This window comes from Chaetodon trifascialis, chromosome 10 (assembly GCF_039877785.1).
Source record: "Chaetodon trifascialis isolate fChaTrf1 chromosome 10, fChaTrf1.hap1, whole genome shotgun sequence".
Classification (NCBI taxonomy): Eukaryota; Metazoa; Chordata; class Actinopteri; order Chaetodontiformes; family Chaetodontidae; genus Chaetodon; species Chaetodon trifascialis.
In genome coordinates this window covers 18,742,668-18,768,836 of record NC_092065.1, presented here as the reverse complement: position 1 = coordinate 18,768,836, position 26,169 = coordinate 18,742,668, and the positions used below count along the sequence as shown (strand labels likewise).

The following is a 26,169-nucleotide window of genomic DNA, read 5'->3' as shown; positions in this document are numbered from 1 at the left end:
CTCATCTGCAGTGCTGTAGAGAAATAATGAAACCGTGTCTCTGCATCCTCAATTAAACTTGCTGTCATGAACAAATTCACAAAGTCAATAAAATGCTCTGACGTAGAAACACACTCTCTGCCACAATGCCTGCTAAGCTATCACAGTGGCAAGGGTTGTATTTAATATTCTAAATGGTTTTGCAAATGCGTGCTACTGTTTGTGAAACACCTGTACTTGAACAGATAAAAAGCAAAGTCAGCGTTTCCTGTGCATGGGCTGCGGGGACGTGTTCCTGAAAACATGACACACTGTACCTCACATGTTGGCTTTGACGTGCATTACAGATTACTGATTAATACAATTCAGCCATGATCTGGCTGTGCTTACAAGTGCCTGCAAGTTAATGTCTGTACATATAAAACAATGTGTTTGCGGCTTGCACTGGCTCTCCCTGCAGGAACATTGGGTAGCCTGTATTTCACCACAGCAGAGCCTCGCAGCAAGACTCCATGTTTCCGCACTAACTACTTCCAGCCCCTCCTCTCCCAACTTGACCTTTGACCTCTGTAGTGGTTTCTCTGTTTAATTAGAAGCGTTTGTTTGGCAACGTAATGACACACCCAGAAATGTTTTATTGTCTCCTCGATTTAACGTGACACTTTGAGTGTGTTCGTGTGTTGCCGTTTCTTCATAAATGTGTCGCATTTAAGTGTCTGTGAATCAGCTTTGATCTGGAGTGCTGTCAGAGTAACAGCCTTCATGTCAACAGTGGAAATTTACTGTGATTTACTGTAGAACAACGCGACATCTCAGAGGGAAATATTGTACTTTCACTCCAGTACTGACAGCCTTCATTACTGCTTTGCAGATTCAGAGTAATGGTAGAAAATAATAATTAATAACTATTCTATAAATAAGTCTTTATTGGTCCTCAGTGGGAAATGTGTAAGTTCTCCAGCAGTTTGCAGTTTGTATTAATTTGTCTACAGAAATCAAAGCTTCATATTTAGCAGCTGCAACATGAAAGTGATGAACACATTAACTCAGGAATTACGATGCAGTAATACAGTTCAGTTCTGCAGTTACTTGTTCTTCATTATGAGCACGTTCCACATTTTGGTACTTTAAGTATATTTTGATGCTAATACTTTTACTTAAAGAACATTTTCCATGCAGGACTTTTACTTGTAACAGAGTATTTCTACACTGTTCTATTACTATTAAATGACTATTTATTTATTCTCTTCCTCCTTCTGTCTTTTCCATTTCTCTTTCCTCACCCTCACCCTCTATCAGTGTGGCAGTGTGTCAGCTTCTCCTGAGGTCCATCCTGTCTGTTTTTAGACACTGTGATTGAAACAATCACATTACATTATTTATCAAAACAAGATGTTTTCTCATTGTATTCTGATCTCGAAACACCCCAAAACTGTCCTCTGACTTGTCTGAGCAGTTCTGTTTCAAATGGACTTTACAAATTGTTGTACTAATCAATTAGGCAAGTGTCCATAGGTTAGAAAGGCACATACACACCTTAATTTATACAATTTATAAAATGGACAAAACAAAAAACAGCAGTAGACAAATATGTTACACAAATATGATAATACACTGAAAACTCTCAAGAGTCCTCATTACTGTGCTATAATCTACAGAGGCATCAAGAACAAGCTGCCATTAGAGGCCATGAACAATCAATCACAGTTAGTCCACTGGACAACAACAAAGTACTGAAATCAAAACAGAGATGCTAATTAGTCCTAGACTGAACTGACCTCTGATCAGCAGAGGGCACACATACAGCTGAGGCTTTCTGTACAAATATAATCCATCCAGACTGAATGTACGAGTATCAAAAGGCAGTGCAGCGAAGCGTACACCTGTTACACCGCCTGTGTAAATGCTACAAACCAATTCTATTAGATGGTGCGAGCGCTTGAAAGCTGCGGGATGTTACATCAATGTTTCTGTAGAATGGAAACAAAAAAAGATTCATCCAGTACACATTCTTCCTCTGGTGACAACAATTGCTTTGTCGTGGAAAATAAGGAGTCTTAACAATATCCTTCTGTTGTCTGTTGTTCTGATCCAGTTTCAAGTCATTTCTCCCTGACTGACACACACATTTCTGTTGCAGGACAGGTGCATCATCCGCTCTTTTTACAAATCTCCTTAGGTTGCGGTCTCACAGTGAGGGTCACTTTGATGCAGGTTCGGCGGGCGTTGAGTCATCTGAAGTACCTCCAGCTTTTTCTGGTGGAGAAAATGGCAGCTCAGTTATGGAGGAGGATGACGACACACACAGCTAATCCTTCATTAATCAGGCTGCCATCTTTCTTTATATCAATTTATGACAAATCATCTACAAAAACCCTGTAAAACAGGGAGGATCTGCCAGTGCTTTTGCATAATTTAAACAGTCCATCAGTCATCACAGCAGCACCTAACCTTTATCTTTCTTCTCCTGAGTCTCCTCAGCTGCAGTCTTGTCTGCTCTGAAGAAGATCCGGGCACTGCTTAACGAGAAGTGGAGCAGCTCAAACTCCTGAAGCGAAAGAAAGACACAAAGAGTGAACAATTAATCATGAGTTATCCACACGTCATCGTTGTGCAATGCTGGCTTGTAGTTTTCAATGTCCTTTTTATAGTTGACGTCTGGATGTTTAGTTCTTATGCAATCTTGAACGGCTCTGTTTTGCCACCAGGTACCTCTCCACCATTGTGACCATTTGGGGTAGAAGATAGCCAAACTGGAGGGAAGACTCTCTGTCCTTTATCAGATTAAGGAAGACGAGCAGTTCTTTCACTCACTAGTAGGCCTGGGTCTCACTGCCAACCTTCGAGAAGACAGAAAACTAGACTCTGCAGTGCTGTATGACGAGCCTCCAGTCGGTGAGCGGACCTCTTCCTGGCCTCGTCACAGAGCTGTGGATGCCTCATTGGGAAGGTTACAAGTGAATGACTCCCTCGAATCAGGCAGGCAGTGCGTTACATTGGATCCTCTGTCTTCTCCTCAGTTTGCAGATTCAAGCTTAAATGTATCTGCCAGATGTATATCTCGCGATTGCTGCAAAGCTGGAATTCCAACCTCATCTCAGCTTCTTTGCACGTCATGGATTATATCCAAGCAGGGAGACTAAAGTCCGTCTTACCTGTAATATGGAACTCGTGCAAATCAACAGGGAGCTGACGACCATGAAGAGTAGGAACTGACTGTGGTTATTTTCTCAAGTCTGATCAGTGTGTACGAAGGATTTGTCCTTACCGCAGCTGCCCGGGTTCCATTCCAACTCAGGGCCCTTTGCTGCATGTCAACGCCTCTCTCTCCCCGATTTCCTGTCTCTCTTCAACCGTACTATCTAAACCAGGCATGTCCAAACTATTCCACAAAGGGCCGAGAGGCTGAAGGTTTTCTTTCCAACCAAGCAGCAGCACACCAGACTTGACTCATTTCATCAGCTGATCTCAGTCTTCAGACAGCTGATTGGTCAGACTGCATCCTCTTGATTGGTTGGAGGAAAAACCTGCAGCCACACGGCCCTTTGTGGAATAGTTTGGACATGCCTGATCTAAACTAAATAAAAACAAAAAGGTCCAAGAAGAACTTTAAAAAAAAAAGAAAGAAAAAAGGTAGGGGGGAGTAGTCGGTATATCCTCTGATAATTTCATTTGCTCCAAATGTTGTGTTGGATACTTGGCTTTGGTTATTAAAGCTCAGCAGTCTGGAGCATCTCTGACTATGGACCCCTTCTTCAGTCCAATAAACACTTTACCTGAAGGTAAATGTCCAGCCTCTTCTGAGTGAGGTTCATTGTTTGCAGCAGCTTCTCATCCTGGCTGGCAGACTGGACGTTCTGCTCCTTCACCACAGCATTCATCTCCTTCTTGTACTTATCTCTGACGGCCTGGAACCAGTGCAGAGAGTCAAACTCCAGGTACTGGTCCAGCAGCTTCAGAATGTATGCCACACCTGAGAGAGTGAGAGATACAGCGGGAGCCAAAAAGCAGGTGAGACAACTGAGCTGATGCTGTGTGTTCAATTACGTGCAATTTATCACTTAATCCCACTCACCCATAGCAAAGCCATCATCTGTGAAAGCAGCTCCAGTTTTGTTCTTCTTGTTGAGTTTCTCTTTGCAGCTGATGGAGTGCTCCACGAAATTCACCGTCTACAGGAGAGACTTCTTGTGTATCAATTACTGAAAGATCTGCATAGACGAATGATGAAGAACAGTCGGGAAACATTTTAACACTACAGGGAGAGAGAGTAAACACTGACCAGTGGGGGTACAATCATGTAGAAGTTCCTCAGGTGCATGTTCTTGGCACTCCGAAACTCGGGCGCAAACACCGCCACCAGCATCTTGAAGTACTCCGTCCCCTCGGCGGAGTTGCTGGTCAGATCTCCCAACACTGAATCCAGGACGCTGGAAATGAGCCACAGTATTGAAGAAGAACTGTGCAAACAACAGGCAATTTTTCTAGCTGTGGTGGCCTCTGCGGGTGTAAAAATGGAAATACACTTAATATATCTGGACTTTATTTGATCGTAACTGAAGCAAAGTTGTTTGTGTGCATGACTTGTACTCTATCAGTATACTGCTTCAATTTTTTTAATGTATGTTTATGTCTGGATCAGAGCGGACATGCGAGTTTTAATTCAGACACACAAAGAGCAGTCTTTTCAAACGTCCTACCTGGCAGCTCTCTGGGTCTCCTCTGACAGTCCCTCTTCCTTCACCAGCTCCTCAAAGTTGACTATGTCCTCCAGGTCAGGGACAAACCTGGACACAGACAGGACAACATACTGGTTAAATATAAAAGGAAATATTAAACATTGAGCTTTAACCTCTTCCCTTTACAGTCCAGGAAATTATTAACCTAAAACACAGATCCAAGGCATCCCCAAAGTAAATGAACAGCTGTTTTGAGTACATGCATCGTTCTGGTCTCATGAAATGTATTTATGTATTTATGTTCAAGCCATCTATATTTATGTATACTCATATTTATTTTCATACTGAGGCCATTTACTATATTTATCACTTCAAACCCTGTGTAATATCCTTCTAGAAGAATCCCTTGTTTTGGGATTGAAGCAGCACAAATACACACAACCAGTACTCTGTTTGTACCTGATAGCACTGCTGCAGCAGTGGAGGCCTCCAGAGCGGATCATACGTACATAGCCCATGGCGTTACCTGGAAGATAACAGTAAAGTCAGTGTTGGTTTACCAGGTTTACCTGGTGCGGTTGAATTGCTAAGATTATACGCAAGAACAGATCATCAACATTTAGCCATTTTTTTTCTCACCAATCTGACTGATGAGCTGTCTGAACTGGTCCAGGTAGCTCTGTCCATCAGGGGTGATGCCGAGCTTCCTGATGCCTCGGTTAAACTTCTCCGCTCGCTCAAATGGATACTGCAACAAAAACAAGGATGACTTCTGCATCGGTGCAGTATTCACCCTCAATCCGTCGTGTCTTGTCGTGCGACCGCTGTGCTAAAGTCAATGAATTTGGACAGGCACTGAGCGCTCTCTCTTACCTTCTGATCAGACTGGTCCTTTGTTTCTCTGAAGAAGCGGATGTCCTTGATGAGCCTGGACTTGATGTGTTCGTCGTACATGAACTGGCTGAAGATGTAGAACTTCTTCCGCAGGAACTGGTAGGTGAAATTCACCTGATCAAAGAAGAGAGGAGGTGTGCAACAGGTGAGGCTCCAGAGAAAACGTAGGAAAGGAGACAGACTAACACACGCTGCTGCCTTTCCTGTAAACTCACTGTGGTGTTCATAATGCCTGTGCCATGGGTCCGGATGGAGTTGGCAATGTGACGGATGTTGATGGTGTTCAAGTGCTTGTTGTTGCTCGCCTTCTCGATGAAGATCTATTAAAAAACAAAAACTGAATACAATGCACAGACAGCTGCTTGGTCCAAGGCAGAGAAGGTGAATATGGTGGCGACCAGTCTTACCTGGTTGTTGAGGTTATAAAGATATCGTGAGACAAAAACGTGAATGTTCCTCATGATCTCCAGAACATCCAAACCCTGATGAGAACACAAAGGAGATCCAGTTCAGCAACCATTTCTAAACTCTACCCTCTGTCGTGATGCGCAAGCTGTCATCACACACACCTGCTCCAGGGTCTGGCTGGGCAGGTGTGCCTCTGTCATGGTGAGTCCATAGCGCTGCGTGGCGAGGTTCCTCATCTCACTGTAGGTGGCCCAGTCATGCAGAGCGACAGTGGTCAGGTTGTAGAAAGTTTTATCCAGGTAGTGGGTCACATAGGCTGCAAGGACAGGGAAGATAAGACAAATAACTATGTCAGCTGCGCCTTCTACACCAGGTTTCCAGCAGTTGTCAGCATTACACAGCACGGCTGAGTGTGTCTCCAGCATCAGGTTTCTGGGCATCCACATCTCTGAGGACCCTCATTACAACCCTGGGCAGGGAGGCTCATCAGTGACTCTTCTTCTTCTTGAGGACTCAAGAACATCAACCGCTTCTACCGCAGTACCATCAAGAGCATTCTTACCATATATCTCTATACATCTGTACATTAGTCTGCACTTTAATGCTTTTTGAACTTCTGGTTAAATGCTTCTTGTGCTCTGTGCAATGGCAATGAAGTCAGAAGGCACACACCTCTGCCAAAGTGACATATTCATCTGAATTTGTTGTGTTCAGACAACGTTTTTTAAATATTTTAGTCTGCGTCTGAGTTTTCATCAATATAAATGGATGCTATTAGAAAATGACAAATGTATTCAAAATGAGATTTTTAAATGATAAGAAACCAAGTTTCTGCATCAACAATAAAACAAATAAGTTCACTTACTCTACTACCAAACTTCATAGACAAAAACCTTTTTTTCTACTATATAAAACAAAACAATAGAACTGAAAATAACGTGTGTGTATGTATGAACTCAGTCTTTAGGAACCTTTGATATGAATGAAGCGGTTGAAGAATCGGATGGGTTTGAGGGAGAAGAAGTGGGCCAGGTCCTTCATGCCAACTTTGAAAGGGTTCCTGTCATCCAGCTTCAGGTGAGTGTGAACAGAGAGACGCAGGTCCTTCTCAATCTCCTTACACAGCTTGTCCAGCAGATGCTGCAAGAGTGAGATGCCAGAAAGCACGACAACAAGGTTCACAAATGTACATCAAAAACACTTCTCACTCTATCCTCACTTCATTTGGCTGTTCTATTTCTTCTGTTTCTCACCTCGTTGAACACCTCCATGATCTCCTTGTCGTAGCTCTCCAGGAGCTGGTCACATGATTCCATGTGTTTAGCGTGCAACATCAAAGGCACACTGTCCCTCAGAGCACTAAACATGTACTGCACCAGCCAATCACAGACGTCATCCAGGAGCAGCCAATCAACATGAGCAGAAGAAAAAAAAATCAGGTACCAATTTTTAAAGAAATTCTAAACAGAGACACAACAGTTTATTCAAATTAGGAGGTCTTCAGTCTTCTGTCTGTGGTAAAGCAGTAAATCCCAACTTTTTCTTCAAAGTGAGCCTGTGGTATGTTTGCAGTGTCAGCTCAGCCTACGAACATAAAAGCAGCACTTAGTGATCCTTGCAGACAATCTACTTACGTGTATTCGCGCTGCATCCACGGCGTTGTCATATACATCATCTAGGTAGATGGGAAACACAGCTCGGTGCCAGTACAGGAAACTACAGTCACACTGCAGCTTCACCCTGAGACATAAAGGAAACCAGTCCCTGAGTATGCTCAAAGACTCTTAAAGTAGGCCGAGGAAAACATCAAATTGCTTCCAAAAAAAAAAGTCCCACCTCTCACTCAGCTCACTGATCAGATCCAGCTTCTTCAGCACAAGCTGCAGTGGAAGCAGCTCCTCATCTTTGAACGTTTTCTACAAGACAGCAAAACATTTTAAAGCCAAGCTGAGAATCAAATTCTTAAACAACAAAACAGTTTTTCTCCCATCAATCACCACTTCACTCCCAGTCATACCAGCTGTGTGCCGACGCACAGCGCCAGAGACACCACCAGACGCCGCTCCTTGGTGCTGGGTCCGCTCAGAGCATTTTCTGCCAGCACCAGAGATGACAGCACATCCAGCCGCTGCTCGCTGTACTTTTTGTCGGATATCACCCGTTTCTTCAGGCAGAAAAACACAAAGGATCGCGTGAAAAAAAGTATAAACATGTCACTTCAGTCACAACTCTTCCACTCCTCCATAAACTCCTCATGCAAACGTATTCACCTTGGCGATCCCGATGGTGTTGAGGGCCTGCGACTGGAGCTGCTGAGTGATGTGAGAAACGGAGTCTGCTACAACCATGGACCGCCTGTGAAATGAGTGCTCCACAGCCTGTGGGCAGAGACGCATCACATGACTTGACCTTGCACTGGTGGAAACACTCAAAAAGAAAGCACGCACACACAGAGGCATGCATGCACACGCACCTTGAGCAGCTCAACCAGTCGACACAGAGCTTTGACAGAGGTCTTGGTCATGGGCCGCTGCATCGACATGTACATGTTCATGGTGGTTTTGATGATGGTGCTGATGCTGTATGCATACAGGATGCCCTGTGAGGAAGAGACAGCCAAGAGGGAACCGTTAGTGTGGTCCTTATAATATGGAAATTGAATGTAAAAGTTCACACCACGTTCTACATAATTTTATGGGGTCAGTTTATGAGTGCACCTTAAGTACATGCAGACCTGATTTTCAAGAAGTACTGGAAACGTGTTGATTCCACGTGATGAGCTGGTCTGACAGCGTCAGTCCTTACCTGTACAAACACATTACACCTGCTGTTAAGGTCTTCTATCAGCTTTTCACTTCTATTCTCCTTGGACAAGATGGACTCCATCTTCATCATCCAGGAAGTGACAAACACGTAGTAGGACTGAACATCCCTGAAGAGAAGAGACAAGAGAAACGGTGAAGATTTCAAAATCTAAAAAGCCGATTGAAACTTAATGAAGTGACAGATTTGCGGCCCGCTGACTTTGTTAGTGTGTGAGCTCTTTGCTGCAGGAAGGCGTCTCTCTGTGCTCGGATGGCCTGCAGGCTCTTCTTATCCATCAGTTTAGCTGCGGGTGGAACTTTAGTGACGAGGAAAGTGTCGGGAAACCAGATGATGTTTGCAGTGAGAGTGACAGCTGGAACCTAGATGAAGGGGCAGACGCAAACAACCATGAGCGAGTTTCAGCTCTTGTGAGACCGAGGAGGATAAGGGAGGGCTGTCAAGGATAAAGACAAGAGGCAGAACACTGAGCTACCTTCTTACAGACATCGAGCAGCGATTTGTAGAACTTTTTGTCAACACTCCTGAAGATGTGAAAGTGAAGCACAAAGAGACTACAGACGCCAGCATATTTGTCTCTCTGGTCAATCTCCGAAGGTTCACCTGAAAATGATACAGACACACAGACATAAACCACTTTACATTGGCAGGAAAGGCTCATCACAAGAGAAAGCAGTCCATCCTGAGAGGAGAAACTGACCAATTTTTGACTCAACGTTGGCAAAGATGGTGCGAATGTTGAAGGCGAACTCCTCGGCAAAGGCACTGTTTTTGGCCACAGCAACTCCTTCGCCGGGGTCATCGAACCTCTGCTCCACACACGCCTGTCGCACAGTTGTAAACAACGACCCCAGCTTAAACTTGTAAACAGTTGCACATCAGCACAAGACTATAAACGCTGTCTTTTCAGCAACACTTGAACCTCAGAAAACTAATTCTACAACACAGTAAAAAACCTGAAACAAACCTGCAGTATCATGCCATCTAGCAGCTGTCCCTCCAGCTTGAGCAGGAGCTTCTCGAATGGCTTCAGCTTCTCTTCAGGGATGGAGAATTTCCCGGGGTTATGGTGCACAGATTTCAACAGCCTACAATCAGAGGACGCAATTACATAAGACGATAGCCTCTACAGGTTATCTATTAAAGCAATTACGCTGAAATGGTTTAAAGAAGTGAAATGAGATACTAATGCAGAAAACATTTTAGATTTAGATTAATGTACACTTCACTAATTTTGTGGGACATCATGTTACACTTAACAACTATGCTGCAATAGTAAGAACTGGGATGCACAGATTACTGATACCTTATACTCTGCTCACAAATTCCAAAAATATATCTTGTAGCAATCTTTCAGTAATTAATCACACATTTAAAAAAATTTTTAACAGTTTTTTAACAGTGTATGGTTTCAGCTGAAATTTCTAAACCATTAGGAGCCGTCTTTCATGGTCATCCACACAGTTTAAATTATTAACATGTGTTTTGTCTTCAGTACTAAAAAAATGGCATTGAGCTTTTCCTTCATCTCACTGATTGTAATGTGTGTGTATGGGTCTGTGTGTGTGTGTGTGTGTTAACCTTTTATACATCTTCCAGTGATCTTTTAGTGTGCCATGATTTTCCATAATCTCATCAAGCGTGAGCAGAACCACTAACAGCTCCCCAAGGTGTTCGTACACTATCTGCAGACGAAACACAAAACAGAAACGGTGAGGAACATTTGGACTTCTACAGAATACAGACTCAAGACACAAAAAAATATTTTAAAACCCACCTGGAAATGGACACCTGATGACTCAATGATTTTTGTGGCACTCCTAAGATTTGAGAGGAAAATGCTTTTTTTACATTTTGTTTTGCATTGAAACAGAGCAAAGCGAGCAATCAGCCACACAAAACGGCCGTTTTGTCTGCATGTGAGGGTCTTATAACAGCGTGGGTGTTTCAACCAACCCAACGAGAACAATACAGTCACTGTGTAACAGTACTTGCTTCAGTTGATGGGCCTTACTTGTTGCTGTTGTAGAGGGCAGCCAGCTGATGAACAATGTTGACCACCACTTCAAAACATCTTGACACAAAACACGAAAGTTCCTGTTGAAGAGCAAAGACAGAAACTGAAATCAGTGATTTCTGGATTTTAATAAATAACAACATGACAAAAATTATTAATTGCCTACTTGAAGGAATGAGATGAATCTGCCCATCTGAATCTGGGACTCTCCTTCCACAACGCTGGTGTCCGACACTGCAACACAAATGTACATATCCCTACTGTTCTTTCACAACTAGGAATCACTGTGTACCAGGGCCAAACGCTGAATGGAAGAAAATAGTAATAGTTGAGAGATTACCTCCCTCGCCGTAGTACAATAAGCCATTGTAGAACTTGGTTTCTGCCTGCAAGGGAACAAAAATTCAGGGCACAAAGTCAAACACAAACAAGTGATATCAATATCGGTTTGTAGAGATGTTGCTTAAAGGTTCCTTCCAGAGTTTTAGACCTGTTGTAGCGCTGTTGCTAACACTGCTAACACTTGGCTTTGCAACAATGTTTCATGAGGATGGAAATGCACTGGTCACATTTTTTTGATCTCAAGGGTGTAAACAATGTGTTTTGTAGACTCTCAATGTAAGATGCACTTCTGTTCGTTCATAAGAAAACTGCACAAGGAACCTTTAAGCAAGAAGATGCGAATGAAAAACACAAACCAACTTCACAATAGCGCCTCAGCATACACTGTTTTGACCACGCGTACCTCATTCTTGAGCTTCTTCACCTCACTGCAGAGAGCAGCATAAACTGTGATGACTTTGTTCAGAACCTGCACACAACACAAAACAAAACAATGGTCATCATCAAAAAAGGGAGGAAAAGATAAAAAATGACAGACGCTGTTTGTCGTCGCTTACCTTGTTGTCTGTTTTAATTAACTCCAATAAGGAAGACTGCTCATATGGGAGAAGCTGAAACAGAGCAGAAGGTATGAGGAAGGAAATTACACAAATTCAGATGGTGTGAAAACGACATTTGAAGTGGGTGTGCGGCCACTGGTTTTTGGTGTTTTACCTTCAAGGCGATGGGGTCCAGAGTGAAGTCCCACACATCTCCAATAGAGTCATCCAGAGCCTCCTCGATACCCCTCAGCTGGGAGGTGTACTCCTCCAGAAACTTGCTGTAGTTCTTCAGCTGCACCTCTGTGTGTATTTCTGAAAGGTGGAAGGTTTGATCAGTGACAGCCCAGCAGGTCTGAGGCCGATGCACACATCAACACTGCTTAAACGTTGGCACTGAAGAGCTGCTGTGTGTTATTAATTATAGTTCATGCCTTCTTATCACCTACACAGAAATACACACAAACACGTTCATATCCAAAAGCATTTAGTTTCTGTGGGGAGCATGAAATATTAACTGCAGGAGAGCTGAGACACACTAAAAAACAACAGTGCCATTGTCCCTTTTCGTCTGCTTTAATGGATTTAACAGTCCGCTGTTTTTACTATGAACTGTCAAAACAGCTCAAGTGTCGTTAAGCTTTCAAACTCATCAGCTGATGGCGGACATTAGCGTTTGCTAACTTTGCTGTCACTTTATTTTACGAATTTTCCCCCGACATTACAACCAGCCTGGGTGCACTCGATGTCCACTGAAGCAAATATTTCTTTAAAAGTGTCCTTTTAACGAGCATTTGTTGTTGCTTCGACGCCAGCAAATAGACGGCGCCCAGTGACAAATCATCTCGCTAGCAGCGGAAGCTGGCACTGAAGGCTAGCGTAGCGATATTTAACTTTGAAACGTCAGTGCGGCACGCTGTACTCACTCTGTGAACCGTCGTCAAAACGGTCAAACTCCCAGTCGTGTGCGATGTTTTCTACCGCCATAGTGACAGCATAATTTACCTTACACACCGCTGTTACAAAGTGTAGCGACAGCGTCCCGTGACTAGTCTCATGATCTTGTGAATGGTCGCTGGTGCACATGGGAAATGGAGTCCAGAAGAAAAGTCACTACCAAAAGGATAGATAGATAGATAGATAGATAGATAGATAGATAGATAGATAGATAGATAGATAGATAGATAGATAGATAGATAGATAGATAGATAGATAGATCTCATTAAATTACTGTGTATGTGACTTTCAATTTAGGGGTATATATTCATATTATCATTGGACAGTTGAATGTCACACTCCATGCAAAGCAACAAAAACAATAACAGATCATAATACATATAGTAGAATATAATACAGTCACAGTCCAGCATTAATTTGACTGATTTTTACAAGCAGCTGTCAAATATATGTGTGCATCGTGTTGTTTTAGAGACGTTATATGTCAGCCATGAAAAATCAGATTTTTGGGTCAGTGGTTAAGGTAAGGGAAATAGTGGTTAGGGTTAGTCTCCAGGAAGTGAATGTAAGTATATTATGTCCCTAAAAGCAACCAGTCAATATGTCTGTGTGTCTTTGTGTGTCTTTGTGTGTGTGTGTGTGTGTGTGTGTGTGTGTGTGTGTGTGTGTGTGTGTGTGTGTGTGTAGGAGGTAAGTTGGGGCAATGTCACACTGGAGACTTAGCACACCATTCAGAGGACGACAGAAGCCATGAGGAGGAGTAACGGTTAGCAGTGGAGTGCGAGAACTGATGCCTCTTCCTCTTCTCCTCCCATGGCTTCACATTAAGGGTAAGGCTCTTTTCGTTCTACTGTCCGAGTCTTCTTGCTCAGACAGTCAGATTAAATATACTTTATATACAGTATGTGTGTGTATATATATATATACTATGTACCTACACACATTGATTGTAGCTGTGTGTGTGTGAACACAGATGCTGCTGAGACCAAGTGAAACTAACCATTTCCAATTAATTTGATATGTGATATGAGATATGTTCTTATTTTGGCATAAACTATTTGATCATGGTCTGTAACTGTGGAAATCCATTCAATGCGTTCAGCATTGCAGGACTGCTTCACGATCATATTTAACTCGTGAATGATTTAGCTGGTTTTTGCTTTGCAACACTGTGGTGTTTTTGACCACTTTAAGGTTTTGATGATTAGAGGCTGCTTGATGTATCATAACTATGAAGATTAATTCAATGAAATGATTTACACTTCCATCAAGGTCTTAGCATACCTATAGTTTAGTTATGTTTGTTGACATGCCAGTTTTTGCGTTAAAAACATTTTTATTTTATTTTTTTTATTTTTTTACAATTCATTGATTGTAATGCGATGACCTCAGCAGTTTAGTACCTGTTCATCTCTTAGGAATTTCAAATGGAGAGCACTGTCTCCATCAGACAATGCAGCCTCAGTGTTGCTGATGGGATTCAGGCATGAGGAATGATAATGCAAGCGAGCTGTGCCATCAGATGACTCTGAAAAAGCCTGACTCAACAGCCACGCTAGTTATAACCACTCGGTTGGGTCTCATTGTCAACCATGCATCCTTTTCAAAGCAAATCATTCTTGGTGTTGCTCACTTTCTCTCTAGGCCAACTGTTTGTGACAACTTTTGGTGCCGCTGTTACTCAGCAGCAGCAGCAGCAGCAGCAGCAGCAGCAGGAATAACATCCTGCCCAAAACCAACCTTACATGATGGTTGTCCCAAAGACACAAGATGAGGAACAGTACCCCAGTGGCTCTGTGGACAGATGCACCAGCCAGCAGCACAGATCCAACCTGTCCTCAACTCAACACTCTGAAACCCCACAACATTTTAACTCTAATGGGAATATTTCACCAGTCAACACCAGTATCCATTATGAGCCACAGGAGTACACTGAGACTGACTTTCTGCTCCCAAGTAAACTCTACAGTAGCTCAAGGTTCAGTCGATCCACGAGAGCAAAGGATGAAGGTGGCTCTGGTGCGCCTGCTGAGTCAATCTGCTCCATGCTGCTTCAAGTCCTAGTGCCATTTCTGCTGGCCGGGCTGGGGACAGTCTCTGCCGGGATGCTGCTTGATGTGGTTCAGGTGAGGACTCGCAGTTTACACGATCTAAGTGAGGTCAGCATTTCTTGTCTTTCCAAATGATATGGACACAGTGTAGGAGAATTAGGAAGAAAAGTGGGAATGATGTGGAGACAGAGGGAAAGGAGGACTGGCATTTTGTTGATGCAGGATGGGGTTCTGCTGCACTGAGATCGGTTAGCAAAGAAACACAGGAGTTTCAAAGTTGTTTATTTAAAATGAAGATCCTCCTGGTTGAAAATGAAGATGATTCATGGTACATTTGTGGTGCTGACCTTGGTCATTCTTCCGCATTAAGTTTTTGACTATATATTGCACTGTGTGTTTCATGGCAGAACTGGGACGTGTTCCAGGAAATCACAGAGATCTTCATCCTGGTCCCTGCAGTGTTAGGCATGAAGGGGAACCTGGAAATGACTCTGGCCTCTAGACTCTCAACTGCTGTGAGTGTGCAGAAGCTAATACACATGCACACACAGACATGTGCGTCCACACAAGCCACCAATGTAATCACACACACTCAATCTCATAACATGCACACATAAAGTGACCTCTTATAAAGACCTGCTATGAGGTTGGGGTGTGTTAAGATCATTACATGCAGTATAAAACAACATTTAACACAAAGTGGTGAATACAGTGACATTTTAATATGTCATTGTATACTGTGCAGAGACAGGCAAAAGAGTTGGAGCGTAAGTGAATAATAAATAAACTGATCATCAGGGTATAAACAACCTCTTTCTCAGAAAGGTATTTTTGCCTTATGGTTTTCTGCCCTCACTGTGAAACTCCTCACATGTCTGTGAAGAACACAGCAGCCAATCAACTTGCAGTACAATATCCTGCAGGACAAATGAGTAACAATAGTCTATCAATTCAGACACTGTGAAATGATGTTTTACTGGAAAAGGAGAGAATATAGTGCTCAAATATTATCAGATTCAGTCATTAATATGCCAAAGCCTGATATGTCTAATTCCTTTAAAAAATTGATCTCATAATTATATCTTATGCCTGACTGAAAATACATGGAGGAGCCACACTGTTGCACTGGGTCATGTTCCTTCATTAGCATGAAAATGGACACTGCAGTTCATTTTTATATTCTATTGCAATTCTATTCGATTGCATGCTTAATTCTCAGAGGGCCTGGTGTGTGGATTAATCTGCAGCTGAAAATAGTCCCAACAAATGCAACATTTACTCCTATTCAAGTTACATTTGTTGAAAACTGCAGTGACCAGCAGTTTTAGGAAATTATTTAAGTTTTTTTTTAAAATGAAATCATATTTTTGTGTCCAGTGTTTAATTTTTACACCCTTAGAAGGAACCAATGGGCTTGGGGCTGAGTGCTACAGTCAGGTATAGGGAAGTTGGAAAATAGTTATGCTATTAATTAATGACTTTGTGTTCTGATGGTTTGTGGGTTTTTTTCCAAAGCATCATGTGAAATGTATGTCTAAGATCAAGTTTTGTGCTTTGGTTGACTATCTGACACACGTATACTCACATCTGTGTAGAGTAGCATTCATCTTCATTGGCCACAAGCACATAAAATATTTCTATTTATTTATTGTGTTAAAATATCCATAAAAAAAACCTTGACTTTGTAAATATCAGCTGAAAAAACACTCTCACCTCAAGATAAATTTGGTGGCTGTTTGAGCATTTCAGTCATATCATATCATCTTCTTCAGTTTGCCCTGTTGTCATGGGTGTAGTGTTACTAGGGGACTACCTTAATTTGATGTTGCATTCGTTGATAAAATAACGGGGCACCACCTTCCTCAGCTAAGAAGGACTGCAGAAATTAACTGCTATAACGCTGAATACTAACGAATGAACTTTACGATAAACCAGTCTGATAATCTGAAGTGTAAACTCTGGATACAGGGATCGTATATATTCAGTTCAAAAGGACACCGTCTAACCAGGACTTATATCAAAATATCATTTATTAAGCAGAATTATGGATAATGAGTAGTGTATCAGGGATAATAAGACAGAAGATGGGAGATGATATGACAGAACACACAAGAAACTTATGGCAACATAATGGTAAATAAATTGGCGATAGTGAGAGGTAGTTGAAAGGGAATAATGGGGACGCGAACGTAGAGTTAAGGGAATAAACGATTAATGGAGAGAATTTGGATAAATTAGCAGTATCTTAACCAGGCCCGCCGATAGGGGGGGACAAATGGGTCTGCTCTCCCGGTCCCAGGGAGAGGGGGGCCCACAACTGGGCCCTCATTAAATTGTGGAATTAAAAAAATGTCAGAATAGCCCTATTTGTGGAAAACTATTATTTCAATCACATTACAGTTTTTTATTTGTATTCTCCTAGTTGTCCTTGAGAAATAGTGATCATGAACCCTCCCACCCCAAACACAAAAATGGTTTGGCCTAGATCAAACTTTGACGTTGTTATTAATTTGAAGTTGAGAAGGCGCGCGGGTCTACGATCAAAATGTCTGGTAAGCACAAGTCCGGTGCCCAGAAAAGGAAAGAAAAGAGAAAAAGAGAAGAGGACAACAAAGGGTTGAGAAATGTTCTAAACAAATATTTAAAAAAATGTCCTGACAGTGAAGCTGGGACGAGTGGAATAGAGCAAGGTAAGTAGTGCAGCCAACCTTGTAACGCAGCCTAACTGACTAGCTCTAATGTTAACGGCCATTAGCCTAGCTTGTACAAAGCCTGACAAAACACGTTTTCTTTGACAGAAACAGAGAGGAGGGAGAGCGAGCAGCAGTCAGGAGTCAGGCTACGGGTGGCGGAGAAGAGAGAGGGGGGTTGTGTCACGGTGGAGCCGAGGGGCAGAATGAGGCTGCCGGTGACGGAGAAGAGAGAGAGGGGGTGTGTCAGTGTCACGGTGGAGCGGAGGAGCAGAATCAGGCTGCAGGTGACAGAGAAGACAGAGAGAGAGAGCGGGAGCTGTCCGCTGAGCAGGGATCAGAAAATGATTATTTCTGATCCCCGATTATTAGGAGAGGAGAGGAGAGGAGAGGAGAGGAGAGGAGAGGAGAGGAGAGGAAGAGCAGATGAGAAGAGAAGAGAGGAAAACAGCAGAGGTGAGTTAGTTAAGTTACAGAACTGACAATTCTAGCATGACGTTGAACTGATAAAGTTTTCATTTAAAGTTTGATATACATGCATATTTACTGTATTATCAGTTGACAAAGAGAAAATTCTTCAAACTAAAATGCCTAATTTATTCTTCCCTGGTCTATTTTTCCTGCATGTATAAGAATTAGAAAATGTGTATGCATAACTCTTAATAATATTAGCAGGTCCTTTGTGACAAGTATATAAATGTCATATTTAACAAAAATCTCAGCTGCCATGGAGAGCTAAGATTTTCCCCTAGTATAAAATACCTTATTTATTGCATTATCACAATATATCAAACATAACTGGTGATGTTTAGTGACAAAAAAACCCGGCGGTGGTGGAGGGGAGGGCCCATCTAACATTATCTTGTCCCGGGCCCAGACAAGACTGTCAGCTGGCCTGATCTTAACCTCACGGACCAACTCTTATTCAAACCCGCTTAGCATGCCTACTTGACTGATGGCGTCCCGTTGTGCTCTGCTCCGAACTAACTCGAAGATGCCCAGATGGTCGTCCTTGGCTCGATCTACTCAGTGGTCTGGTGAAGGCCAAGCGCACCAAGGTGACGAGCTGATGTTGGACGGTGACGTCTCTGGAACTGGTTCTATAGTGTCGGTTACAGATGAGGGACTGCTCCGGACGGTTGTTATCTGGACCAAGGATCAACAGCTGGCTGCAGGGTTTGGTTTGGTTGAGTCTGTGACGGATTATTTTAGACTGACAGTACAAATTAAGAGGCCGGTCAAAAAAAAAAAAAAAAAGATACAAAATTATTATTATTTGACTAAAATTTACTGAGGTTAAAACAAAACGTTTAGCTAAAAACAAAATTCAACGCTTACGGCAAACTGTAGAAACACGTAACGTAACATAACCTAAACAAAACTGAGTAACACGCACTCTGAGTAACGCGCGCACTGTGAGTAACGAGCGCACGCACTGAATTCATGCTGCGGCTGCAGACATTTAAACCTCGCGCCAGGGGCGTGTCTAATGGGCAGGCCGTCGAACATGTGAGATGCTTTGTGACGCGCAATCGCCTCAAGGAGCTGAATTAATCCTGACTCACACGAGGGGCTCATCTGCTTCTCACTATGGTCAATCACATATAATTTCAATAACAATTTTTCAATGACATTTCAACATTGTTCACAGCATGCATCAGGCACTTCCTATGGTTGGGTGACAACATTAAATGATAATCCTGGTACAGTTTCATCCCAACATGAATAATGACTCAATGTATAACTAATACAAAAATAAAAGAAATAGAAAGAGATAAAGAAGGAAATGAAGATAAAGAAATTACGAAATAAAGAAATGCAGACGATATTTGCCAAAATGATTATCATCCTTATGATTATTCCTTAATAAAGGTCTTATAAAGCACAGTCAACTTCAAACCCTACGAACCCTTAGATAATAGGAAGGCTCCATTGCAGAGCCCCAGGCAAATCTTAAAACAAAGTTGGATTCACAGCTTCTCATGGGATATGAGAGAACATGGGCATCATATAGACCATGAGTTATTCATGTGAATATATCCAGCGTTGATTCATACAGAGATGCAATTGTCTGGTATACCAAGAAACAAAGTCCTCCGGCTGACAAACAGTTAATTTTAAGGTTGGCTACTTTGCAACCCATCAGCAGACTCTGTTTGTGGATTCAGTTGAAGCCTGGCCTTTGTTCTTCCCAGCCGGCTTTACTTCCTTAGGGCTATTGGGGGACCATTAGCATTGACATGGGACATCCTGTTTCTCTTCAAAATCACACTTCATTATGAGCATTCTAGATGGTCTATAGTTCAATCAGTTAGACTGGTTTCCAACAAAGTCAGAGAGGGTAAGAGAAGGTCACTTAGAGGCTAGTTCTGCTACATGGGAATGTCGATTTTTCATGTATGAATGAGTGAATATATATCTGATGTTGTCAGGTGAACACAGGGAAAATGGAACCTGTCAGAGAAAAGTGGATGTTGATCGTTGGGAACCTGGCGCTCAAGCAGGTACGTTAATTGCATTTGCTTTGTGACCAATTATGTGGATTTCATCTTCCAGAGGATCATTTCTGTATAACTAGCTGTTTATCTGCACTCTAAGACTTGTGAAGACTGCCTTACTACCACCCCCCGTTTTACAGCTTCAAGCCACGGTGCTCGGCCTGTTAGCCTCTTTGATGGCGACTCTGTTGGGCTGGATGGCAGAAGGAAAGATGCCCTTTCATCATTTAATGCTCCTGTGCTCAGCCAGTGTGTCTACAGCTTTTATGGCTTCACTTCTGCAAGGTAACACACATCACCATTACATCCTTTCAAACATTTGGTGTCCACGGGTCTTTCTCTCAGCTTCACCAGTGACCTCAGGAATATTCATTAAGTTTTATTGGCTATAACACATGCATTATATATGCTGACCCCTGTGTTTCTACTTAGGGCCAGCATTCCACATCCCATTTTCAATGATGTTTCTGCATAAGGATGCTACTGATTAATTCTTTCTATTAAGCTGTAAAGGCCTAGCCAAGAGCTGTACTCCAAGTATGAACAGTGGTGTTACGGTCGCGAGACAAAAGGAGGCCAGGACCCAGAATGCAGAGACTTGTGGACAGATTTAACTGACAAAATCAAAGTAGCAAACAATACAACAAAAAACTCCACAAGGGGAACGAAGCACTAGAGCAGCTAAAAAACGAAAGGAAAACAAAATCACCACAAAGAGGAAAATCACCTCAGAGGGGGAATAACACTCCTAGAGAAAAGAAACAACAGAAAATCACCTTCAACGGGAGGACACTAGAAAATACAAGAAGCTAGATCAGGGGTTCCCAAACTTTTCCATGCCATGGCCCCCCAAATGGCATTGGCTTCTGGCCGGGGACCCCCTTTGCAAACCCACTGACAATGCTACAAAATATGTAAAGAAACATCAACTTTTAGAATGATTTTCTTACTTTTATTCACTATTTAGTAATTATTACATTTATTTAGCATAAGAATATTATTAACGAACATATTTTCAACACTGTATTATATTCCCACTGAATAATGAACTTTTCAGCAAACTGTTTACAGACAAGAACAGAACAAAAGAAATCAAACCTCTCTCAATTGTGTGTGTGTTCACTATTCAATAATTATTACATTTGTTTAGCATAAGAATATTATTAACTAACATTAACAACACTGTAAGAATTAGATGATTTACTAATCCCAGGAATCAGTCTATGAATTGTGCCAGTTTTTGTGGCCCTTTCTCCCTAAGGTGAGGGAGAGGACAGAAGGACATTTGATGAGGGAAACGGGATGAGGGGGGCAATTTAGGGTTTGTGTTTGAGGTGGTTTATGGTATAGTATAAAACCCTAAAAAAGGATCAGTGCCATCCTCAAATAGTCATTGCTTTGGGGGAGGCATGATTTACCAACACCTGATCTGGAGAGAACACTCTACATGAGTCTTCCCTTCATGCTGCGGTTATTAAAGAGACCTGATTCATCACACCGAGTCTGTAATTCTTCAGAGAATTAGCAACTCTCAAAGATCAACAAGGAGAATTTCCCTTTCAGCAGCAGGACATTTAAACAAATTCTGCATGGGCTTTATTATTTTCAGTTGCAGAATGTGTCCTGATCAACCCACAGTTTGAATTGTGGCGTGGACTGATTACACCAAACTTAGTGCCACAGAGGCAGAGGTGTCTTTAGGAATTACATATTGCATTCAGAAGAGATAATTCTAGGCCCTCATTCATGTTCTTTCTTGCCCCTACATCACATTTATTTCTCATATAATCAAAACTAAGGAGTGATTATTCATGCATAGAGTTTCATTCTGCTTTTATTCGGGTTGAAATCTAAGTAAGCTTACCACTTCTTTCTAACAGTGCACATGCCCTCAGGACTGAACCAGTGTCACAACATGAAAGAATCTTACCTTGTTATTAACCTCTGCAGGTATCATTATGGTGGGAGTGATCATTGGCTCCAAGAGGTTAGGAATCAACCCTGACAATGTGGCCACACCCTTGGCAGCCAGCTTTGGTGATCTCATCACTCTTGCCTTCCTGGCATGCTTCAGTCAGTGGTTCTACTCGTTCATAGGTAAAGAGAGATGAAGACTACAGTTGGCCAATGTGAACCTCTAACACACACCAGAGCAATGAAGAATGATAGAGTAAATGTTCTTGGGCTCAGAGGTCATGTCAGTTTCAATGTTGGTCAACAGATGGCACTAACACATCCTCAATGATCAGAAACTCACCATAGCTTTAGACTGGGTCCTAGCTGAAAGTAAAGCTAAAAAATAATAACCTTTTCTCTTGACAGATTTCTATCTTTACGCGTTGTACTTGGTGGATCTGTTATTTTTGTGCCTGATTCCTGTTTGGGTGGCGATCGCCTCCAAACATCCAGCCAGTCATACGCTGCTCCGCACAGGCTGGGAACCAATCATTACAGCAATGGTTATCAGCAGGTACTCTCCTCAGTCTAATAACTGACATTTTGGAAAGCCTGCACACACATTCACACTGCTTGAAATGTGTACATTTAAAGGTAGAGTGGGGTTTGAAGTTTATCAATTCAGTAATTTTGTAAGGTTTTTCCTTGATATTAAAAGTTTCAGGTCTTGAGTTTTCAAATAAAACGCTATTAAAATCATTTCCCTTCTGTCACTGTGAATCAAAGTACAGAAAGATTGAAATTTGTATTTTTGTTTAAAGAACAAGGATTTAACTCCATTATCATCCATATATCAAGCAATGCTACACACATACATACATACATACATACATACATACTGCACACATTATCAGCAGCAGCCACACTTGCAGGCATGAGCAAACATGTTGATAATCATTATGAGGAATTCTCTCAACTCCCAGACAAACACATTAGATGTATGTGTGTGCATGCGCAGCTATGTTTTGCTCACATTGTGGAAACATAAATCTGTTACATATTCACATTGTTGCCTTCCTTGTGGGGACAAAATGTAAGACCCCATAATGTAAATCATTATTAAGGTGTAGACTGGGGTAAAGAGATGAGTCTTAATTTAGGCTTTCTGTTTCTTCGCTCCTTCACTGCAGCATCACAATTCTTTCAAAATGTTCTCCTGCACAGATCCCAGACTGTTTTGCTGAGGCTGTTAATGAGTTATAGTACCACCAGAATATGCAGAGCTTCTAAAAGCATGTTCTCGGTTGTCTTTCTTTTCAGTATTGGAGGACTTATTCTGGACAAGACTGTGTCAGATCCAAACCTTGCTGCAATCATAGTTTATGCTCCAGTCATAAATGGTGAGTAGCGCATTTATGGCCTACTTTTTGTGACAACGCAGAAAAAAGAAAATCATTGATAAATCCTGTCATGTTATTTGGTTATTTTCCAGCATGTGTTGAGGCACAAATCACCATCTTCTCAGTTTGAGAGAGAGATAGAGAGAGAGAGAGCGTGCGTAAATAATAGTTCATTATTTATTCATCCATTTAATTCATTTTTGTTTTGTGGGTAGCACAAAGGGACTACAGCTTGCATTGTGTTGTGCAATCCTATGTTTGTATCATGAAAAAGAAATGAACCTTGTACCAGAACAAGAAGCAGACATATCTTGGAAATGTGCCAGGAGTTCCATTATTAATGGAGATGCCTCAGACACTCCCCGACCTCTCTGCACTCCCCACCCCCCTCTGGATTCTCTAGTAGCTCCATAGGAATGCCAATCCCCTCTCAGTCTCATATGCTCATTTCTTTGTTTATGCTGCATGTCAAACAAAAGGCTCAATCACATATTACCTGCAAATATAGCCTTATTGTTGACCCTGCACCCATCTTTACTTTCTTATTCAGGTATTGGAGGAAACCTTGTCTCCATTCAGTCTAGTCGTATTTCTACCAATTTGCATCTGAATTTCTCCCCTGGAGAGGTTCCTGAGGACCGTAAGAGCTGCTACAGCCCTTGTCGCACTTTCTTTGGCTCAGGTAAAGATCAAAAGAGCAAAACATTTAAATAAAAGCAGCCTGTCGTCCCTTCACCTAATAGACACACTTTTGTTCATTGACACAATGCATTCCCCGGTCCCTTACCCCAACCTTAACCATCACGACTAAATGCATAGACCCTAACCCTTTTAGCGCTTATATTTTACTAACCCCTCTTGTTTTATGTCTGCCCTCTTAAATCCAAGCTCAGCACTTATTTTATTTATATCTTAATATCACATGTAGGAATTAGATGACTTACTAATCCTCGGAATCAGTCTATGAATTGTAAAACTCTTTATGGCCCTTTGTCACTGAGGGGAGAAAGAGGATCAAAGGACAATTGAGTGAGGGACACAGGATAGAGGGGGAAGGTTAAGGTGCGATTCACTGTACCTGAGGAGTTTATGGTATAGTATGAACCCTGGGAAACAGGATGAGTGAACTTCCCCAAATGGTCATTGTTTTTTCAAGGAAAGATTTATCATTACCAGGTGTCTGTGACAACCATTTGTTGTCAAGTATAAAAGCCAAGACATTGTGGAGATCTGGAGAGAACACTCTGCATGAGTCTTCCCTCCATGCTGCATGTATTAAAGAGACCTGATTCATCACACAGAGTCTGTAATTCTTCAGAGAATTAGCAACTCTCAACAAGCAACATGGAGAATTTCCCTTACACACGTATAAAGCTTGCTCTTTTTAAGTGGTGACAGCCCCAAATGGTATAGCAGAGACCCTGGAAAGATGGGGTATTTTGCTAAATATACAAGTTCCCAAGTTCCCAAATATACAAGTGCCGGCCTGCACCGTTGCCCAATCCACCATGCTTTTTTAAACAATACACTTGGCCAGGTTTTTATGTATTTCTTTAAGAATCAAAGATCTTTTGATCCCACAAATAAATAAAGGTCCCAACATCCTTTGGATCCCCACAGCCCCCAAGAGCCCGTGCCCCTTGCAGTGCTCCCCCAAGAGCACTGCGCTTTCACCCAAACCTAACCTAATTCTAACCTAACCCTTAAAACCAAGTCTGAACCATCAAACAGGGTCTGTCTGAAATAGAGGACCATCCAAACTTTCCGTTCTTTCCAAGAATGTCCCCACTCCCAAGGTCTACAACTCAAACTGGTTCTCACAAAGATAAGTACAAGTACACGCACACACACACACACACACACACACACACACACACACACACACACACACTCTTCTGATGTTCTGGTTTGTCATGGCAGGAGCAAATCATCGATCTGCTCAGGTTCTGCTCCTTTTGGTCATCCCCGGTCAGCTCGTCTTCTTACACACTATTCACCTGATGAAAGGAGGCCACACTTTGCCCAGTCCTCTTTTCACTGTTGCATTCTTGTCTGCTTCCCTGATTCAGGTGAGTCACATGTGTGGTCATTTTTCCTCTGCGTACTTCATCACTGCTTTGCACAATCATGTTGTGTCTACCTCTTAGGTTTTCTCCCTTCTGTGTATCGCCGACTGCATGGTCCACTGTCTATGGCGGAGGGGTAAAGACCCCGACAGTTACTCAATACCGTATCTGACAGCCCTCGGGGACCTACTAGGGACTGCTCTTCTATCTCTTGTTTTTCTCATGCTGTGGTGCATTGGTGACTTGGGAAGTGTATAGGTTCAAAGCAAGAAAAGGTTTGAGGAAGAAAAAACACAAGAAAACATCACTTATAATAATAGAATAATAAACGCTGGGACAAAGAAATCCAATGTTTTTTATAAAAGGCAGTCACCCATTTAATCTTGACATTTTATTTCAACTTTTTCATTATCATCCAACTACAAGTGGCACGTTTACTTAAAGATGCAATGTGTAATATATGACCACCTATTGAAGATCTCCAAACAAACAGGGGTAGCGCCATGCTCACTGTCCTCTTTGCTGTAGCTATATATGGCTGCAGCCATATTTGTTAGCAAGTTAGCTCAGTTAGTTGTGCAGCTACCGGCCCTAGTAGTTGACTGAGTCTGACCTGACACAGAGCTCAGACCATCGTTGGGGGATTGTTGGTGTTTACACCGCAGTCAACAGAACTGGGCTCAGCAGCCTCCCAGTGAATACGGTCAGATCAGGACTGATCACAGTCCACGAGTCCAACAGAGGCCAGTTTGACAACGGGGAAAACAGTGCTGAGGTGATCAACAGCGGCTCTGTCCAGGACTCAATATCAAGAAAGAATATTTGCTTTCTTGACATTTTGTGAGCTTAATTTGTTTGTTAATTAGGCTAAAAAAGTTTAAAGAGCTTGTGAAACATTTTCCCGCTCACATACATCTCCCAGCTCAAACT

At 42.2% G+C, this 26,169-nt stretch overlaps 2 protein-coding genes across 2 annotated transcripts; one reads left to right on the top strand and one right to left on the bottom strand.

The window, feature by feature from the left end:
• Nucleotides 1–889: 889 nt before the first annotated feature.
• On the bottom strand, nt 890–12,762 carry washc4 (WASH complex subunit 4). Its single transcript, XM_070972718.1, has 33 exons — nt 12,608–12,762; nt 11,857–11,996; nt 11,700–11,753; nt 11,546–11,611; nt 11,141–11,186; nt 10,967–11,034; nt 10,798–10,880; nt 10,561–10,603; nt 10,365–10,468; nt 9,751–9,871; nt 9,484–9,607; nt 9,259–9,386; nt 8,985–9,145; nt 8,766–8,892; nt 8,434–8,559; nt 8,231–8,338; nt 7,978–8,124; nt 7,797–7,876; nt 7,595–7,700; nt 7,214–7,330; nt 6,932–7,100; nt 6,122–6,276; nt 5,960–6,034; nt 5,768–5,872; nt 5,532–5,666; nt 5,298–5,406; nt 5,118–5,184; nt 4,680–4,766; nt 4,262–4,409; nt 4,055–4,151; nt 3,756–3,952; nt 2,431–2,527; nt 890–2,235 (listed from the first exon to the last, which is right to left on the bottom strand). The coding sequence occupies exons 1-33, from the start codon at nt 12,666–12,668 to the stop codon at nt 2,180–2,182; spliced, it is 3,507 nt and encodes a 1,168-aa protein (XP_070828819.1). The 5' UTR covers nt 12,669–12,762; the 3' UTR covers nt 890–2,179.
• Nucleotides 12,763–14,386: 1,624 nt separating this feature from the next.
• slc41a2a (solute carrier family 41 member 2a) lies at nt 14,387–25,497 on the top strand. The gene is made up of 10 exons (XM_070972429.1): nt 14,387–14,764; nt 15,097–15,204; nt 19,812–19,883; nt 20,018–20,162; nt 21,828–21,974; nt 22,200–22,347; nt 23,094–23,173; nt 23,724–23,855; nt 25,094–25,242; nt 25,321–25,497. The coding sequence occupies exons 1-10, from the start codon at nt 14,387–14,389 to the stop codon at nt 25,495–25,497; spliced, it is 1,536 nt and encodes a 511-aa protein (XP_070828530.1).
• Nucleotides 25,498–26,169: the final 672 nt, after the last annotated feature.